The following is a 21,329-nucleotide window of genomic DNA, read 5'->3' as shown; positions in this document are numbered from 1 at the left end:
CTCTAAGTATCTCAAATAAGTGGGAACATACAGTATTTGTCTTTTTGTGACTGGCTTATTTCACTTAGCATGATTTTCTCAAGGTTCATCCGTGTTGTAGCTTGTGTCAGACTTTCATTCCTTTTTAAGGCTAAATATGTCATTGTATGTATATATCATAACATATTTTGTTTATCCATTCATCCATTGTTGGACACTTGGACTGATTCCCCCTTTGGCTATTATGAATAATGCTGCTATGAACATGGGTGTACAAATATCCCTTTGAGACCCTACTTTAATTCTTTGGGATATATACCCAGACGTAAAATTGCTAGATCATATGGTAATTATAATTTTTTGAGGAACCACTGTACTGTTTTACATAAGTGCTATGCCATTTTACATTCCCATCAAAAGTGGACAAAGGTTCCAATTTATTCACATCTTCACCAACACTTCTTATTTTCTGGTTTTTGTTTGTTTGTTTGTTTTCATAGTAGCCATCTTAATGAGTATGAGGTGGTATCTCGTTATGGTTTTGATTTGCATTTCTCTAGTGATTAGTGATGTTGAACATCTTTTCATGTGCCGATTAACCATTGTATATCTTCTTTGGAGAAATGTATATTCATGTCCTTTGCCCATTTTTTAATCAGGTTGATAGACATTTAGTGTTGAGTTGTAGGAGTTTTTTAATATATTCTGGATATTAACCCCTTGTCAGATATATGATTTGCAAATATTTTCTTTGATTCTGTGGGTTGCCTTTTTACTCTGTTGACTGTCTCCTTTGAGGTACAGAAATTTTTAAAATTTTGATATAGTAAAATTTATTTTTCTTTTGTTGCCTGTGTTTTTGGTGTTATATGCAAGAAATCATTGCCAAATCCAATGTCATGAAGTTTTTCCCGTATGTTTTCTTGTAAGAGTTTTATAGTTTAGCTCTTATGTTAAGGTCTTTGATCCATTTCAAGTTAATTTTTGTATAGGTTATAAAAGTCTCACTTCCTTCTTTTGCGTGTGGATATCAACTTTTCCCAGCACCATTTGTTGAAAATACTGTCCATTTCCTGTTGAGTGGTCTTGACACCCTTGTAGAAAATCATTTCACCACACACATGGAAGTTTACTTCGGGGTTCTCTATTCTGTGTCGTTGGTCTATATGTCTGTGTTTATGCTAGTACTACACTGATTGGTTACTGTAGCTTTGTAGTAAGTTTTGAAATCCAGGAGAGTGAGGCTCCAACTTTGTTTTTTTTCCCAAGATTGTTTTGGCTGTGTGGGCTACCTTGAGTATCCATCTGAATTTTAGGATGAATTTTTCTATCTGGAAAAAACACCACTGGGATTTTGATAGGGATTACATTGATTGCATTGGGTAGTATTAACATCTTAATATTAAGTACTGACATCTTAATAATAATAGGTCTTCTAATCCAGGTACATGAGATGTCTTTCCATTTATTTGTGTCCTTAATTTCTTTCAGCAACATTTTATAGTTTTTGGTGTACGAATCGTTCGCCTCCTTGGTTAAGTTTATTCCTAAGTATTTTTTTTTTTTTTAAAGATTTTTATTTATTTATTTTTTCCCCCCAAAGCCCCAGTAGATAGTTGTATGTCATAGTTCTAGTTGCTGTATGTGGGACGCGGCCTCAGCATGGCCGGAGAAGCGGTGCGTCGGTGAGCGCCCGGGATCCGAACCTGGGCCGCCACAGCAGAGCGCGTGCACTTAACCACTAAGCCACGAGGCCGGCCCTATTCCTAAGTATTTTATTCTTTTTGATGCTATTGCAAATGGGATTGCTTTCTTATTTATCTTTCAGATAGTTCTCGTTAGTGTATAGAAATGCAACTGATTTTTGTACGTTGATCTTTTTGTATATTGGTTATCCTGCAACTTTGCTGAATTCATTTATTCTAATTTTTTTTGGTAGAATCTTTAGGGTTTTCTACATAAAAAATCATGTTGTCTGTGAACAAAGATCATTTTACTTCGTCCTTTCAAATCTTGATGCCTTTGCTTTTTCTTGCTTAATTGCTCTGGCTAGGACTTCCAGTACTATGTTCAATAGAAGTGGCAAAGGTGGCACCCTTGTTACTGATCTTAGAGGAAAAGCTTTCTTTCACCATGGAGTACGATGTTAGCTCTAGGTTTTTAAATTTTATTTAAGATGAAATAAAATTGGAAAATTGTTGGACAATTTCTTTTAAAACTAAAAATGGATTTATCATAGGACCCAGTAATTTCACTTTTGGGCATTTATCCTAGAGAAATGAAAACTGAAATTCACCAAAAAACCAGTGCACAAATATTTATACCGGGTTTATTTGTAATAGCTTAAAAGTGGAAACCACCCAATGCCTTTCATTTGGGTAAATGTTTAAACTAACTCTGGTACATCTATACCATAGAATACTACTCAGCAATAAATAGGTGCAGCAACTTGGATGGACCTCAAGGAAATACTGCTGAGTGAAAAATACCTGTCTCAGTTGGTACATACTGTATAATTCCATTTATATAACATTCCTGAAATAAAAAAAATCATAGAGATGGAGAACAGATTAGTGATTACCATCCATAGATGGTAATCTATGGATCTATGGATCATCTAGGGATGATTACCATTAGGGATGGGGCGGGTGATATAGAGTTAGTATGAGAGAACCTTGTGTTGATAGTATAGTCTGTGCCTCAGTTGTGGTAGTTACATGAAGTTACACATGTGATAAAATTACCTATAACTTACAAACACATACACACAAGTGCATGCATGACTGCTGAAATCTGAATAATCTCTATGGATTTTACCAATGTCAATTTCCTGCTTTTGTTACTGTACTATAGTTATGCAAGATGTTAACGTTGGAGAAGGCTGGATTAAGGGTGCATAGGGCATCCTTATATATATCTGAAAATTCCTAGGAATCTATAATTACTTCAAAGTTAAAAGTAGAAGAAAAATATTGAATAAAATTGAACTCAGTTCCTCAGTCACACTAGCCACAATTTAATTGTTCTATAGCCACATGCGGCTGGAGGCTACTATATTAGACAAAGCAGAATTATAGAATATGTCCATCATTACAAAAATTCTCTTGGATAGCAATGCTATAGATGCCGATGTCTGATGGAGTTTCAGAATTCACTTGCAATCTATGCAATGATAACATAAAAAGAAAATCCTACATAAGCTGAGTCCAGGGTCTTCTCTTTTAAAGATAGTGGTTATTACCCCCACAGTTATTACCCAACTACTAGTAAGGGCAGCCACACAACCTGGCACATCAGCAGAAGGAAATGAGTAACTTTGATCCTCCACTCCCTAAAATGGTATAACTATCTTTTCTGTCCCCTTTCTCTTCTCCGCATGATGTGGGGAAAATGGGTCATGCCACTAATTCTGTACTCAAAGAAATCTGGGCCTTGAAACTTTCTTAGAAGCATCTTGCATAATGCTGAGCACCATATACTAGATATTCAGGATTTTCCAGATGATTCAAAGAATTTTCTTAATTCGTTCTCATGAGGCAATGAGGGTGCACATGGCTGTAATTTACACTTTAGTACTTCAAATACTTATGAATATCTGCAGGTGGATTTAATATCTAAATATGTAATCTTTAAAATTTTAGAATAAAATGGGAGAATATTTTTATGATCTTGGGGCAAGGATGAACTTTTATTTTCCTTTCTTTTTTTCCCCCAGCTTTATTGAGCTATAATTGACATATAACATTGTGTAAGTTTAATGTGTACAATGTATTGATTTGATACACATGTATATTGCAAAATGATTACCACCATAGCATTAGCTAACACCTCCAGCAAGGAAGAACTTCTTAAAGAACATGTGAAAAGCACAAACTCTAATAGAAATGATTGATATGTCTGAGCACAATAAAATTAAAATTTATATTATAAAAACTGTAATAAAAGTAATAATACTGTCTAAGACTGGAAGAAGTAATTTGCAACCTGAATAACTAACAAAAGATCAGAATCCAAAAGATCTAAAGAGCTTAGACAAGCAATTTAGGTAAAAACAACTCAATAGAAAAATGTGCAAAAGATTTGAATAAATAAGTCAGAGAAAAGGAAATATGAATGATTAATAATAATGGTCAATAAATGATAAAAAGAAACTTGGCCTCCTCTGTCATTATGGAAGTGAAAATTAAATTTCTTCATATCCATCAGATTGATAGAAAAATAAGTGAATAAATATTATTTAAATTATGAAATATAATATACCTATAGAAAAGTACATAAAAAGTAAACATACAACTTAAATATTATTGTAAAGTAACCTGTATAGCCATCACTGAGCTCCAGAAGCCCCCCCGATACCTCTTCCAGATCACAATACCTCTCCTCTCAACTGGGAGTAACTACTACCTTAACTTTTGGCAGTTATCTGCTGAGTTTCTAGGGGGGAAGAAAAGCCCTCCCTTATGTAGCATTTGCTGTTTTCCACAGAATAAGTACTCCCATCATGGCAGATTTCAAGTTACCAACATGTAAGTTGACTCACCAAATTCCTGAAAATTTAACAGTTGGCTCTTGTGAGTATGTACAGACCCACTCCAGCACTCAAGTGCCCCCTCCTTTATTACTCTTTGCTTTTTCTCCTTCTTTTTCTTCCTTTTTTAAAAAATAGTTTTACTACCTAAATAAGCATCCTTAAGTAAATAGTTTGTATTAGTTGCTTCTGACAATATCAATATTATGTTACTTAATGAAATTGTTTTTGAAGTCTTTCTTCCTTTCCTATATTCTGGAAGAGATTAAAAAGCGTTGAGATTATCTTCTTTTCAAAGGTTTAGTGAATTCTTCTGAGAAACCATCTGGATTTACTGAATTTTGACAGCTTCTCTCTTTCTCTATAACAACCTTTATTTCTTCAGTGGAAATCAGACACTTTAGATTTTTTCAAAATCTCCTCTCTGGTCAGCGTTGCTAAATTATATTTTCCTAGAAAGTTATTTCATCCAGGTTCTCATATTTATTTACATGTATTTGAGGAAAGTAGTTTTATGATACTTTTAATCTTCTATTTTCCAAGATTATTTCACTCTTACCTTTTTAACTTTTGAATATTTGTTTTCTCTTATTTTTTCTTGATAGCAATATAAGTATATTTTTTACATCAGTTTTGCCTTCTTTTTTGGAGCTAGTTTTAGATTTATTAATTTCCAGAGTTTCATTATTTTCTAACTCATTAATCTCTTCTTATAATTTTATTAGTTTCTTTCTACTTCTTTCTAAAATCTTGAGTCAGATAATTATTGTGTTTGTTATTTCTTGCTATTAACTATTAGCTGTAGTTAAAGCTGTTTGTTTTTCTCTGTGATCACTACTTTAGCTGTGCTCATAAGAATGAAACATATATAGCAAAAGGAGGACTAAATTGTGATTCAGTGTTACTAATTTCACCTCACTCTGGTGGGACTCCGACCCACATCCGGAGGAGCTCCGAGGAGGGGCCCACATGTGATCCTCATACCCACAATTCGTCCCTTCCTTGGAGGGTTCTTTTCTGTTTGGCATTGCGGATTTGAAACGAAACTGAAGCTGAACCGTCAACAGCACAAGCTTTATTTAATGGCCAAAGAATGGAGAAGTAGGAACTAAGTTCACAAATCAGATTCTCAGCTCTTGGGCGATTAAGCAGCTGTTATAAGGGGTCAAGGTAAAGAAGGGGAGGAATATTCCTAAGTATTCCGGGAACTGGGCAGGCTTTTTGGGGGAACAAGGGTGCCACCTCTTTTTTTTCCTTATGTGGTTATATCCTGCTGTTGCCATGGCAGGTGTAAACTGTCATGGCGTATGTTCCATAATATGGTAATGTATTCTAATGAGCTTATAATGAGCTGTGGGGTCTATGTCAGGTCAAGTCAGGCCGTCATGTTGCCTTCAACTGGTTTTAACGCATTTCGACTATATGTCTCAGCCATCTCCTCCTTCTTCTCTTTGTGGTTTCCTACAAGCTAAAGAGCGTGTGTTAGGCTTGTTCTGAGCAGACTTGTGGTTAATGTCTTTTGGGGTCAGTGGGCTGGGTAACATCAGGACATAGAGATTCCAGTCCTAATTGTCTCTGTGCATCACTCTCTCTGCAGTATCATCTTGAGCACATCGCTTAGCTTCCCTTTTTGGGTTTCAGTTTCCTCAACAATAAGGAAATATTTGATGATCTCAAAACTTCTATTTTGCTCTATAGTTTCATGAAACACATTCTTATCACCAGCTTACAACTCCAAGAATTTGAATTGAGTCTACAACGTGAACTCTGAAGTCTCAAACTTTTTTAACAATATACTAGTGAGTCTATGAACTGTAGTTTCTAGTGTAATCACAAAAGACATGCTTCTAGTCACTCTGGCTACAAGATGGGAGCCTGAGTCTCAAGCAAATTGAAGTCTCTATAAATGTTCTTTACTAACTTAGCACATTTTGGCAGAATCAATTAGTTGTTGAAAGTTATTATGTAACCTTCATGAGGAAGTATTTTCCCCAATCCTGTGAAATTCTGGAAGTAAACACACAAGATTGTTAGTAATGAAAAATCAAGCAGAGAGCAGCTCTTTGTGAATGGGTTAAGATGAAGGCAAAAAGTAACAACAAATATTCTGTCAGAGTAAAACTGCAAAAAAGATTTTTTTAAGGTTTGGAAGTTACAGAGAAATGCATAATAATGAGCACATTATTAAACATAGGCAGATTCCGTGTCTAAACTTTCCTTAATAAATATAAACAAAAACAAGGAAAAGCTTATTTAGAATAATAAAAGAATAATAATGTTAGAGAATGGGAGCTAGCTTGTCACAGAATCTTTAACTCATCCATATTATGTAAAATTCACGTGTGAAATCGCTCTCCATATTTAAAAATCTAAATAGCAACTGAAAAAAATCAATGTCCTTTGTGGAAGAGTTAATGTTACCACAGCAAAATGAAATATCTTAAGTTGTGAATTTCCTTATGTGTGTGTTTAAACCTTGACATGAACACAATATATTTTACTTTTAGCTGGTAATGTAAAAAATGCCGGAAGGAAAATTTGGAGGGAAACTGAACAACAAGCCCTTCATTTACATTAATTTTGTGAAGCCATTTTGAGTCTTCCATTTTATAAAATGTTATTATGTAACAATGGCAATCATTGCCCACTCAATATAACACTATGCATTCCAAATAAATCACTTCTGAGTAGTTTTTCTCCACATCTCACCACATTTCTAACTATAGGAATGTAATTTTGTAGCCTTAAAAAATGCATTGATTTTTAGATGCACATAAGGAGACCAAGATAAGTAACTACACTAAAAAGATAAAATAAGGATAAGTGTATTTAATCTATTATTTTATTTACCTCTCGAGAAGAGAGAAAGAAAAGTTATATGTTACATTTTGTTTAAAGATGTATGATGTAGCATAGTTTCCTTTTTCTATATAATAAATATTTAAAAGATATGTAATATTAAACAGTTCACCTAATTGAAAACCTTATGTAAAAATATTGGGGCACTGGTTTGGAAGCATAAAGACATCTATTGTCACACAGTGTTTTGTGTATTCCTTCATAAGTTAGTACCAGAAGCATACAGGCCAATGAGAGTATAAGCCCAGCAGATTTCTGAATTTCTGGCCAAACAGTTCCCAGTTATGTACAAGAGACAATTGCTTCTCAAAGTGCCAAAGTGCTCTTAAAAATGTAATTAATATAATAATCGTGCTGGACATGGTATGAAAGACAATGCATGTACATTTATTTTGGCTAGACTCTGATTTAAATTTAGAATTTATCACTTAAGACCTGTATAAGCTTAGACGAATTAATCATTTTTAGTCTGTTTTTCTCTTCTCTAAAATGGGAATGATGGTACATACTTGCTAGGGTTGTTTTGAATACAAATGAGGTTGTGTGTATAACAGCATAGGCTTATGGTAAGCATTTAAATATTAAATGCACATTGTCCTTCTGGTGATCATCTTTTTTAATGGCCTACTGTTTAAAAGTATAGAAGTTAACATAGAGAATAAAATGTGAACATGCACATCAAAATGGGGAAAAATAAATGGAACTAAAGTGGACTATTAACATGGAAATTGAAGTGAATCAAGAAAACATTCAAGATTGCTCCAGCATGGCCAGAGCCAAATCAAATACAAAAGCAGAGTCCTGGACAAACAGTATGGTAGTTTGCCTATTTCTTGTCATCAAGTGGATTTCTAATTCTGTTGTATATGTTGTTTCAGAGGCAAAGGCCCATTGAAAAATACATCTGATGTCATTAATGCTGCCAAGAAAATTGCCGAAGCAGGTTCTCGAATGGACAAATTAGCTCGTGCTGTGGCTGATCAGGTAATATAAGAGGGAAGAGCAAGCAGATGCTGAGTGGGATCATTAATTAGCACTTGGGTTCTGTCTTGAGTTTTACGCACACTATAAAATGCCTCTGAAGAATGAATTGTAGAGAATCAATAACATTTTATGAACTGCCCTCTAACTCTGCTGAGACTGAGCTGATGGCAAAGGTAGGTTCACTTCAGGAGGGACTCCTATGGCCTATGACCAAGATTCCTTGAGAAAGAAGAGGACCCCCAAAGAGTCATGGATTATCCCAGACATCCTCTTTCAGAAAGTCAATTGTACTGCATAAGGGGAAAGAAAAAGAAAGAACTTTACTTCTGGTTATTTAATATTCATCTCACTGTAATGATGCTCTTCGTGATTCATAACAATTTATGCTCTAGCATAAATGGGATTAGTCCACATAATCAAGAACCTCCAGATTTCCACTTTATTTTCATCCAGACTCAAAGGCATCAGAGATAAATGAAATTGTCGGAGTATCTTTTGTGCTTTCAGACTGAACTAAGATACACGTTAAAATAATTCTCAATCTCACCTTGAATGCTTGAGTTTATTCCCACACTTTTCATTTTATTTGGCTTGAACTAGAACTCTAAAATCCTGTTCTAAATATGTCTTGTTGCAATAATGTTCCATTTCTTGTAAGGGTACTTTAGGCAATAGACTTTTTCAGATAACTGATGCTTATCCCTTTAAGCAACAGTGTTTTACAGTTTGAATCATTTTAAAAGGAAAATGTCTTAAATATAAAATAAGATTCTGAAATAGAAAATATTATATAAACTATTGTTTACATGGAGGAAATATTATGAGCATGAATTTGCTTACTAGACTACAATACAGTGATGCTCTCTAAAGACATTGGAAGATACAGGATTGCTTCCGCCTCCATAGGTGACCCTGGTCTTCTATGATATTTGAGTTGCTTATTATAGTTTTCCTCCCTCATTCCTTAATATTAGGCTGTTCCTCTAAATACTTGCTGTCTTTAACATCCCAGGTTCTAGAACCCTTCAAGTCAATGCCAAATTTACTTATCTTCTAAAGACTGAAAAGAAAAACACATGATTGAGCTATTATGATTACATTTAAAATGAGCCAGCAGATTGTCTCATTTTAATTTTTTTGCATATATGATGACTAATCCAAGGGGATGTTTTTTGCTTGCCTTTGAATTTTTGAGAAACACTTAATAGTAAAGATAATTCATTAAATATTACCATAATTTGAGAATCCCTCAAAATTTGTTGGAGTTAGGGAGAAAATCATTACTAAATTGCTAATTTCAGGGCAATATCAACTGCCAGCCTTGCAGCATAAATTGAGCTTCTTTCTACAGAGTTCCATATGTATCCTAGAAAGTTCATGTAAAAGAGAGGAGAGACAATGAATTTACTTGAATATATGCACGTACGCATGCAAACAAACAGTAATGTGCCAACAAGGAAAGAATGCCACATTCTTTTCTGCAAATTTTGAGGGGAGTTGGGATGAGTGGAGTGGCCAGAGATTGGTGGGTGGTTCTGAAAAGAATTTGTTAGGAAGCACTTCTTCCCTGGAGTGAAAGTGGATGGAGTTTGGATGGCTTTTCCATTATACTCTGAATTTCAATGGCTGAGACTATTTCTCAATATGTTTAGGCTCCTTGAGTTCAGTAATTTTTATTGTGATTATTGCTTTTGATTTTGCATTTTTGGGCCCTTATTTCCAACAATTATGCAACATGAAGCATAGCCCAAAACAGTTTTGATATCTGGAAAACACACCACATGTGCACACACGCCAATTCTAGATTGAGGATTCTAGATGTAGTTTGAGATTAAGTGACAAAGTATTTAAATGCTATTTAATGATGACTTTTTTTTTTTAATTTTATTTATTTTCCCCCCAAAGCCCCAGTAGATAGTTGTATGTCATAGCTGCATATCCTTCTAGTTGCTGTATGTGGGACACGGCCTCAGCATGGCCAGAGAAGCGGTGCGTCGGTGCGCGCCCAGGATCCGAACCCGGGCCACCAGCAGCGGAGCGCACGCACTTAACCGCTAAGCCACGGGGCCGGCCCTAATGATGACTTTTAAAATAAACAAATGAAGATTAAACATAACACTCTCTTTGTGGCATTCTTACTGTCATTAGCTACGAAGCAACTTGCAATTTTTGCTAATGTTTTGTCTGAATGGGACATTTCTTTCTCAAATTCTGCACCTACTTCCAGGGTATAAGAGTTATTTTTCTTGGTCTATCATGTCTTTATGTGTATTTTAAATGCTTTAGTTTAAATAATAGAATAGAATGAGCATTACCAAGAAGTGGGTTGCTTGCCTTTATTTTGCCTGAAAATATTTCTATGAAGATTTGAGATATGCACACAATATAAACTTTTTACGGACTGTTGCATTTTTAATTAATGTTCCATTGAGATAGAACTTCCAGTTTAATTTGCTGCAAGGTGTTCATATCGAAAGCCTTGTCAGCCCTCAGGGGAGATATCATTTTAAAGTTAATTCCTTTCAGTATATGGGTCTCTGGAGAAGGATAAATATTATAGTATTAAGTACTTGTAGAAAGCTAAAAACAGTCTCTGTGGAATTCTTTCTTGATAAATGCAGTTAGTGAAAAAACATACCACAATGGTAAGTGTTGTGTTTAAAAGAGTCCCCTTTGTCATTTATTAACTAAATGGTTATGTCAAAACCACTGGCTTCACAGTATTAATGAAAGAATTCTTTCTTGAGCTTGAAGGAGACTTAGCTGGAGTCTTTTTCTCATATTCTTTTTCTAAATAAAATACTTCAGCTTTGGCTGTAGAGTGAATAAGAAACATATTTCTTACAATGTTCCATCAAGGATCTGGTGATTATATGTCCTTTACAAGTGCCATATTGAGCCAGAACAATGGAATGGCCTGGAGAATCTCGAGCTGAACTTTTTTTGTGTGTGTGTGAGGAAGATCAGCCCTGAGCTAACATCCGATGCCAATCCTCCTCTTTTTTTGCTGAGGAAGATTGGCCCTGGGCTAACATCCGTGCCCATCTTCCTCTACTTTATATGGGACGCTGCCACAGCATGGCTTGACAAACTGTGCATCGGTGCGCGCCCGGGATCTGAACCTGCAAACCCCGGGCCACCAAAGAGGAGCACGCACACTTAACTGCTTGCACCACTGGGCCAGCCCCTCGAGCTGAACCTTTGATAGCAATAGAAATATATTTTAATTACAGGATAGCCATTGGCATTAAAGCCTCAGAAATGCTTTAGGGAGTCATGTAAATATCTGTGGCAATGTTCAGCTAAACTCAGTGTGTATTTGATAGACATCTACCCACATAAGTCACAAAGAGAATTCCAAATCTCTCACCATAGTTGACTCTGGTGCCTTCTTTGAGCAGTTCTGTTGTTACTCTTATGACTTTATTTCAATTGGCTTTAAATTCATTTTACTCATATCTATTCTTCTTTCAGTGGTCATGATCCTTCTCGGAGTCTCTTGTTTAAAATAAGTTTATCAGGTTGCTACAATTTTGATAAATATGAAAATCCAAGAAGTGCAATAGAATTCCTTTAATGAATGATGCATTTCTTAGAAAGCCAAAGGAAACAAATGATTTTGTCCCCCAACTAATTGAATTGAAACTCTATGCTGTGGCAGAGAGATTGCCAAACAGAGCGATTTCCTTCTAGCATGTATTGCTTTGGTTGTCTGTATTAAATAACTTTGCACATAGTGAATATTGAATGGGCCACTAGGTAAAAACCTATAGAATATTAAGTTTTCTTAACAGTTTAGAAGACAACTGGTAAAACTACTCATAAACATATACAGAAGTCCCAGTAACACTTTCTGGAAGATCTTCAATATTCTTTCTATAGAATTTTATCAAAGTAGAGCTAACCATTCTAAACTATTGGCTATGGTCTTCCTAAAATGCACTATAAAGAAGTTAAGTTAAATGGATGTAATTAAGGTGTCATTGCTGAAACCTTTTCTTCTCACAGCTTTTATATAGCAAGTGTTAAAAACTAAAGAGTACTTACTAATTGAGATCACTTTTTTTAATGTTTTATAGTGTCCTGATTCAGCATGTAAGCAGGATTTATTAGCCTACCTTCAACGAATTGCCTTGTATTGCCATCAGCTTAATATCTGCAGCAAGGTGAAGGCAGAAGTACAGAATCTGGGAGGAGAGCTCATTGTGTCAGGGGTAAGCTGGGATTTGGGATTCACAATTAAGGTTCCCACTGTTGTACTTCCAAGGCAAGCATTCTTGGCAACAGTACTGCTAAAAACACCAAACTACAGTGATTCATAGGGAGGTTTTTTAAAATAAATGTTATCACCATTATTCCAGACCTTACAATAACTCACAAAGAGCAATTTGATTTTCCAATTACCCTGTGTTTATACTAGCCTTGTAAAATCTCCATTCTTCACAAGAAAACTAATTTCATCGCCTGGAAACTCATTGCCAAGCTGTGACTATTATAATTATTTGCGGCTTTTGTATATTTACTCATTGTGAGTCTACTTCCCTTTGTTAGTCCTAGTAATTTTCATTCTCTGTTCAGGAGCCAGCTTCTCTACGTGTGGATTGTGTTCACATGTTAGAGATGATGAAAATAATAGGAATTCATTCATCAGGTTCCAATGCATACTAGGTTATCAGTAACCCTTGAAAGCCAGAAAATGTTTGAATTTCATACAGGTTGATGTGCTGTTGCCAAAAACTAACATAGTTGTCAAACACTAACAATTATATATTCTTTACTCAATCACTCCAGTGTTTCCATTCTCATGAAAATATGAGTATCTATCCATTTTCATCAAATGCAAAGAAATAGTTTCAATGAATAGAAGAATCGTGATTTCTTGGCAAGATTTCCAAATGTATGTGTTGAGGTTCTTCACCTTGGCTTCTTCTCCCTCAATCCCTTTCTTTCAACACAAGGTGCCATCTACTGTAAACTGTTGCAAATTCTGAAGTGTGGCTCTGCCACCTTTAGTTCTTTTCCCAGTCAACCATGATGCTTCTGTTTTAAGCGTGGCATCACCAGGAACATAACATTATCACCATGGTGAATGCCTCATGGAAATCAGACTGGTCATGAAGCTCAATTCTTCCCCAAGCCATTTTCAGAAATTCAGCAGTTTGACCATTTGATAAATTATGTGGAAAAATCATTCTTGAACCCAAAGATTTCAGTTCCTATATTGTTTGGCTTGCAGAAAACACAGCTGGGAAAAGAGCTGATGCCATCTGGAAAGTCTGTTCCATGCAGTCCCACCTAGAGCCCAATACACTGGCTATTTTGTGCCTCTTCCCAAAGCATAGTCACCTCTTTGCATTTCCAAAATGATCCTGCTTCAACATTCTTCAACAACCAAGAGCAATCTGTCTTGCAATGTGTCCTTTCTGCCAACTTGGTAATTACCAAGATTCTCTCTGCTGAGAAGTGATCAAAACATTGCATCTCCCTTGCTTCCTTTCTTATCTTCAGCCTCGATGGTATAGTTTCCCATACCATTCAGCTTCCATGTCCATCTGTAAATAGCACCTGTGGAACTGAGTGCTTTTTGTTTAGCTTGCCTTGTGTGCTTTCATGTGTTACTTTCCAAATCTTATTATTTACATGGATGCGCAAAGCATCTTTGTGGATCTCAGACTCCACAACCTCATCTAGGTGATGTTTTACTGGCAAAGTTGCTTTCCATCATCCTCTCAGTACCCATTGTTCATCATTGCCTCCAGAGCTTCATTTCCATTGTCGTTTCCTCATTTAGATGTAGTTCAAACCATCACTGGCTTTTATCACTTGCACTGTTGGCATTTGCAGAGGTGTTTGAGATTGAGAACACCATCAAGAAGCCTGTTTCCTTCTTTGAGTCTTATTGGCAAAGTTCCTAAATCCTTGCACGGGAGAAGGCTTCTTTTAGAGGAATGTTATACCACTTTATAATAATTCTGAGTCAAATGCATTATAAAGGTTTGCTATATATTGCTCAGTTGTGGGCCTGCTCTTGGCCTCCTCCTGATTTTCTCCAAGCTTGATTGCTATTTGGTGCCATACCTGCATCTAGAGTCTGCTGTCTTTGCCACTGCCTCCATTTTATTCTTCATCCTCCTTCACTGATGGCCAAAGAAGAAAAAAAATCAATATGTTTATTTTGCAAAATAGACACAAATGACTGCCTTCAAAGTTCTGAAAGAGTCAAGAATGTGAGATACCCCATACACAGAAACTTTCAATGATTTTGCCAAGAAAGTGCACCCATGCTTTGGGTCCCCTTTATTTTGCTGTCTGGCATGACAAAATTGCTATATTTTTAAGGAGAAGCTACTATAATATCATGTGTAATCAAAAAAAGAGAAATACTTGAATCTTCCTTCCTTTTTCCCTATGTATTTACGTACATGGGATTCAAAGCTGAATTCGTCAAATTTGTTAAAAGTCAGAGTTTCCACTAAAACAGATTTGGATAGATTATTTCCATTTTGCGAAGAGAAATGATATAGATTTCGAAACTGAGAGCCATGTTTTTATAGTCCTGTGCTGGCATGATGAACATATGGTGAACAAAAAGTACATGTGCGCAATTATATACCGTGTCAGCATGTATATGTTTTATGTGATTCTGTGTACAAAGTGGCAAAGACCTCTTCTGCTGTATCTGCCTTTGGCTTGAGAGGTAGGGCAGGATAACTCAACACGTCATGGGGGACAATGGGTACAAAAGCTCTTCATGAGTCCTGATGAGGAACTAGAAAAATAAAGCAATCCAAGAGGTATGCCTACATATGCTCATTCACACAACTGCTGTCTAAGAAGCACCGTTAAGTTTTCTGGCTGGCAATCAATTTTTTTAAGTTATTGGCTTAAACCTTTTTCAATAGCTGAGAGGTGCCATTTTTATTAACTCTCAAGGTAGAAGATGCATTTGTGAGCCATTTCAGCTCAACGTGGTTGCTAAGGGGTAATGAGAAAGAGAAAATTTTTTTAAAAAACGAATAGAGTGATAGAAATGTTAGCGTGAAAGTAGAGGAAGCTAAAGTTCAGTGGATTAAACAACTTGTTAGTTAATAAACTGGCTTTATTTCTTTGCTTAGTTTAGTGTTTATTTCATCTCTTAAGCCAGTTTACACACTTTTTGGAAAAAGGAATGTAGAAAGAAGAAGAAAAGAAAGAAAGGGAAGGAAGGAGGGGGTTAGGAGGGAAGAGGCATGAAAGAAGGAAGAAGAGAAAACAGAGGAAAGAGAAACTGAACCATAGTATATCAGAAATTCGTTTAGTGCAGGTAATATCCATTATATTCATCATGAGAGAAAAGTTGAGGCAAGTTTTTTTTTAAGTATGTAAATATATTTTGAATACAAATAAGCTCCAATGCCATGATATGCAAATTATCTCTATATTTGATTGTCATGTTTTTAATTAATTTTTAGTCACTAGGTTTCAGAGGATTTAATGGATTCTTTTAAATTTAACAATGGAGATGTACTCATGGATCGGAGAAATAAAAACCATCCCATAACCTTTGATTATCTTTAGCTACCCAAAGATTTATACTCTGTGCATTATTTTGAATAAGATTGGAAACACTAGTGTAGGATTTTAGAATGTAGAATGTTGAATATCAAGCATTTTGATAAAGCTGAAAAATTCCACCTAATTTTTTTGTTTTAAGTTCAAATAGAACAGGAGCCACATTGTAACAATGAAGTCAGAACACAAGAGCAATAACCCTGCTCAGGACAAGAATTTGATGTTCAGGTCATAGACGGAGGGATGCTGATGTAACTTATAGCTGACTCCACACGAAAATGCTACAAATTTTAATAGATTTTATTGCATATAAATGTCTTTGTTCACGCTAACAAAATACAGGAACAGAGTTTGGAGGTGAGGAATGTTAGTTCCCTACGTCCTCAGGCTGATTGAATGGAGCCCCAACCTGTTCCTGAGGGACTGAGTAACTTGCCCTACTGTGCACTTTTGTTCTTTGCCATTTAAATCTCTCCTTTCCAAATCTGAATCCCTCTCAATTGGGTTATGGAGAGAAGTTTGACAAGGTGAGCAAGTATAATTCGCAACACTGGTAGGATTTGAATTGGTAAAGAGAAAGTTGGAAATGAAGGGTCAATTGCAGTCATTCTTATTGCCTATGTTTCACATCATTAAAAAAATTGGACTCAATTAAAATCAACATGAATATTCATGGTGATAAATGAAAAACATTCATAAAAATACTAGAAACTGATAATATTCAAATCAATCCTACCTGACGCTGGCATATAATCAAAGATACATATATGCACGTGCACACACATATACACACAACAAATATACTTGATTTGACATTTACTTCCTTACCCCCTGAATAAGTAATAATCAAGAACTGAACAAACGGTTGACAACTGTGACATATCTGATTTAATACAATTTAGGGAAAAGAAAATGTGGGAATTTTTTGTACAATTATATATATTTGCAAAAAAAACAAATTGCTGAGATAAGAATTGTATTTTATTTGAAAAGTCCTGTATTCCCTCTATAAAAAGAAAAGTGGCAGTATTTTGTAATGGGAGGAAACAGTCATTGAAGAAAGCATTGTACCTAGTTGTGTAGACCTGTACTTAAAGCAACTTTGGGAAAGAGTCTTTTTTTTATATCTTCTGATTCTGTCTGTGGTCAATTCTTGATTATCTCCAGTGATCAAAGTGTAGTAGTAATGGAAAAAATCTAAATTGCTGGCTATTTCATTTTGGGTTTGGAATGTATTTCTGTGCTTCATTTGAACAAAAGGGTATGTGTTCAACGAATTCACAGCAGTTCCAAAGAATTTTATTCAGACCTTCTGGAGGTAGGCCATTAAGTATGTGGGTTTAAAGGACTTTTCCTGATCCTACGGAGAGTAGTAGAGTCCAGGTCTGGAGAAAGTAAGATTAAAACAAACTGCAGATGATAAATCTGGATGGGAGGGATAGTGGAAATACTCTGTAACAGTAAGAAAATTAAACAGGAATTTACCATTTGGAGAATGACAGTTCTTTGCACACACTTTGCTTGTAAGATGGGTTGTTGCATAATTCAATCTTTCTCCCAAAAGCCTACCCTCCAATCTGGAATGATACCAAACTATAACCATTTAAATTCTGATTGTCTTCCTTAGTTACATTTGTATCATTGTACATGGTCATTGATTTTTGCACAACCCAAATTATGCAAACCTTCAGAGAAAATTAATCCTTAAGCGGTTTTTCAGTGCAAATTCATTCTCTCAATGTTATAAAAATGACATTTAACAAAATCAAGGCATTATTTTGGAAGAAATGGGAAATAGGATTTTTTATAAAAAATGTGAAAATCTTCTTGGGTGTCAGGCATCATAGGAAGCTTTGTGTCTGTCGCACCACACCTGTATAGTTGTCTCGCTGAATGCAAATAGTCTTGTGCAAAGGAGGATGGTATACTGCTGTGTTATAAAAAGTAGCTCTTTAGTTACATACTCAATGATGGTGACTCTAAACTTATAAGATCATTTCTATTCATTGAAAAAAATCAGTTATTCACTGATGGAATTAAACCAGTAGGTTATCTGACTGAATTGTTTTATACGTAGAAAGACTTTATATTCTAATGCTCTCATTCTAAAATAAGAAAACAGACTCTGTTGTGGAAAAGCTGGGACATGAACCAAGAAAATACCTTTTTTACCTTAATTGGAGACATGGATTGACCTAACTTGGATCTACTCAGTGGATTGATTTGATTGCATCACCTGAACTTGTGGGTCAAGGAGTTTCTGTTTTAGTTTGAGGGCATTATTGCTTGTAAGAGTAGAAGGGGTCAGTGGCTTTAAAAAGAGTGTCTCTGTCTCAGAAATGTCAATGCCATTACCTGTTGTTCAATCAGTGAACTTTCATTGCTTTGAGTTTTAGAAGTTTTTCAAGTTTTGAAAGCCTCTAATTAGAAGAAGGAAGGCAAATGATTCACACTTTAATGTATTAGCAATTAATGCCTTATAGTTCATTTAATATTCTGAGGATTATTTGGCAGCCAATGAATAGGAATATTTTGTGAAAACTTGGAAATTAGGCACATGGGAGGTACCTAGATGAGGGACAATAATTGTATATATCTTTTGATATCTGTGAAATACAGTCAAAACTATTTAAGAAGTACTGGTTTATAACATTTTCCCGTGAAACATATTATAATTTTGAGATATTGTCTATATGTGATAATTGTCTGGTTTTAAGATGTTCGTTATTTATTAATATGTTTTAAATAATTAATGTCTGTAATAGTGTCTTAGAAGCTGCCCCCCCCCCGCCATTTTTAACTAGTTTGGATATGTAAGAGGAAATCCAGATATGCTGTTCCCTTCAATTGAATCAAATAATTATGGGAAACCAAAGTGTTGAGTGAATACCTGTTTTTAGAAATAGTATCTGTAATTCAGTTCCTGCTTGCTGGTTTTTCTATGTCCATTGGATTTGTCAGCTGTAGTCAAGAAGTATATTATTTTAAATTGGTTACCTAAATCCATTGTGATTTTTTTCTTGTTCCTACTTGGACATGCCCCAAGATTTCCTGGACTGAAGGGAGTTAAAGAGTTAAAATGTGAACAAGTTGATATAATAAAAGATAAGTAAGTAAAAAAGAGAAGAATATTAAAACCATATATTAAATATTATCTGGGAAATTTCATTATTGAATTTCCACAATTTTCCATTACCTCAGATGACTCAAAATAAAGGAAATAAAGAGACCTCATAGTAAAACTGAGACAGGATTTTTTTTGTTCAGTACTGGATTTGCTAAAATTTTGACAACAATATTTTTCCAGAAAAAGATCAGTGTTTTCATATGTTGTTCCTAATTTCTAATGACAACCTAACAATCAGAGCTTCAAAGAGTTGTATTTATTTCTTGTTCACATAAGGCTATTTTCTGATTCATTGAATTCAACATTTCTATTGTGTTCCAACTACGTAAAAGGCACAGTGCTAAATATTGGTTGGGTAATGGCATTCAAAGCCTTTTATCTCTAATAGCAAATAATTTCCATGAAAAGGATAAATTTTTCTGTGCATTGTACTTTTATTAGATTGTGTAATCTATTTTTTTTTCTTCCATTTAGTTTCTCATCTAACTGTTCAGCATTCTCAGCTAGAATAGCAGAGTGTCTGTTGATGGCTATCTCTGTGTATTCACTGTTTTTCTTGGTTTACTATATTCTAGAAATAAACGTGTGTTTAATTTACTATCGTCTACATTCTGTCCCTACAGATTATTTTGTCCAATGCTTTCTCCAGCTTAATTTAAATGATTCCTAAAATATGGCTTTGATCAGAGCCCTTAGAAGAGAAATATGTGCCATGTTATGGCCCATGTATCTTACAAATAGGAAAGACTTCTGGATGGGCAATTTGGAGTTTTCTTGGTTCAGATTTCTTTTACTGCTTCAGAACGTATCGTCTTACTCATCTTGAACAGTCATTTTCCTTCTGGGCAACAAATATATTTCAAATATTTCATCCTAATCGTATCTTCTTGAAGGGAAGCTTTCTTAATTTAGACTTTAACCTTTCCTATCATCATCAATACTATATCTTATTTTATTGTTTTTCTCTGAATACCTTCATCTGTGCAGATGCCTTCCTGATAATGAACTGGACTGGAACTCCAGCTAGATGTTCTGTTAAATGTGCACAACTTCTCTCTTGACCTCTTTCATCCATTTTCTTTTGCAAATGTATTTTGTGACGGAGAGAGAATATCCTGGAGAAGTTCCAGTTAGCATCATCTTCTAAGAACCATGTACTTTTTTAAGCCCAAGATTCTGTGTGTGATACCCTACCATAAAACAAACTCAAAACATGATCTCTTTATCTTGGAACTCCCAATTCAAATCTGCTGCTATCAAAATTAATTGGATTCTCTCTTGCTGAAGTACTTTTCTTCAATAATAACATTCTAGTCAAATTGCATACCAACTGCCTGATTATGTCTTCCATGATGAATTACTTTGTAAAGACATCTGTGGATTATTCTTTTGGAGTGTACAAATTATTTCATCTGACTTTTCTCAATCCTTTGCACTAAGAAGTTAGATGAAAACATTTGTTTTTCAACAAACAAACAAAATTTGAAACCAACCCTATATCTCTCTGGTCAGAATAAAATTATAACCATGACTTTAATAACGGTGTCTCTTGACTGAAATCTTGCAGTCATTTCATATCTTATCTTGAAGAGCTAACTCATCCATTTATGTGATGCCATAGGAAGTATGCATCAAATCCATAATTGCAGTAAGACTTAATTTTCATAAACATTGTCAAGAGACTAGATCCTAAAAAGTGTTGGAAATTATCTGATCCTGACATTGTATTCTACATCAAAGAAAGTTTTCTTATTTTAACCAATGTCATAACTACAGACATTATCGCAATCAATCATACTAAATTCACCTAAAAAGTCAGCACAGTTCACCACTTTGCATCCTTTTGATGCAGCCTAGTTTTGCATTGGGTTCCTGAAGTCATGCTCCATTTCCAAATAAACAATAGATAATTAATAAGAAATACCAATAGATTATAATCTAAATCCAGTTTGTTTTATTCTAATATTTAAGAAGTGTTTAACTTTATTTTTATTCTAATATCTTAATGTTGGCAGAAGTGTACCTTCTTTGTTGAGTAGTAAAAATCTTAAGGTGTTTATTTGAAGAATGGACAATTGCATCATTAATCTTAAAATAATGACCTTTAAATTTTGTATGAAAGGCGAGATGGTGCAAATAAGTTTCTAGTACGTAATAATTTTTTTTTTTTGGAAACTGGCAAATAATGGTAAATGAATATCACATTCCCTACAATGGGAAAATCAGGCGATGCCTAATTTCTAAAACCAAATGGGATTGTTATAAAGCATAAAAAAGCAAGGATAAGCCAACTAGTCAATG

The 21,329-nt window shown here is 34.9% G+C and overlaps 1 protein-coding gene across 8 annotated transcripts in view; it reads left to right on the top strand.

The window, feature by feature from the left end:
• The window catches only part of CTNNA2 (catenin alpha 2), a 1,067,853-nt gene that overhangs the window by 1,017,631 nt on the left and 28,893 nt on the right, over positions 1 to 21,329 (top strand). For all 8 annotated transcript variants that reach the window (XM_014792722.2, XM_087436505.1, XM_087436499.1 and 5 more), the window contains 2 exons: positions 8,245 to 8,350; positions 12,430 to 12,564. In XM_014792722.2, the coding sequence (XP_014648208.2) occupies positions 8,245 to 8,350; positions 12,430 to 12,564 (241 nt within the window). The remainder of the gene's footprint in view (positions 1 to 8,244; positions 8,351 to 12,429; positions 12,565 to 21,329) is intronic.

The sequence above is a fragment of the Ceratotherium simum genome, chromosome 11 (assembly GCF_057802395.1).
Source record: "Ceratotherium simum simum isolate JZ-2026a chromosome 11, ASM5780239v1, whole genome shotgun sequence".
In the NCBI taxonomy this organism is placed as follows: Eukaryota; Metazoa; Chordata; class Mammalia; order Perissodactyla; family Rhinocerotidae; genus Ceratotherium; species Ceratotherium simum.
Note: the sequence above shows the minus strand (reverse complement) of the source record. Positions and strands in the feature narration are given on the sequence as shown.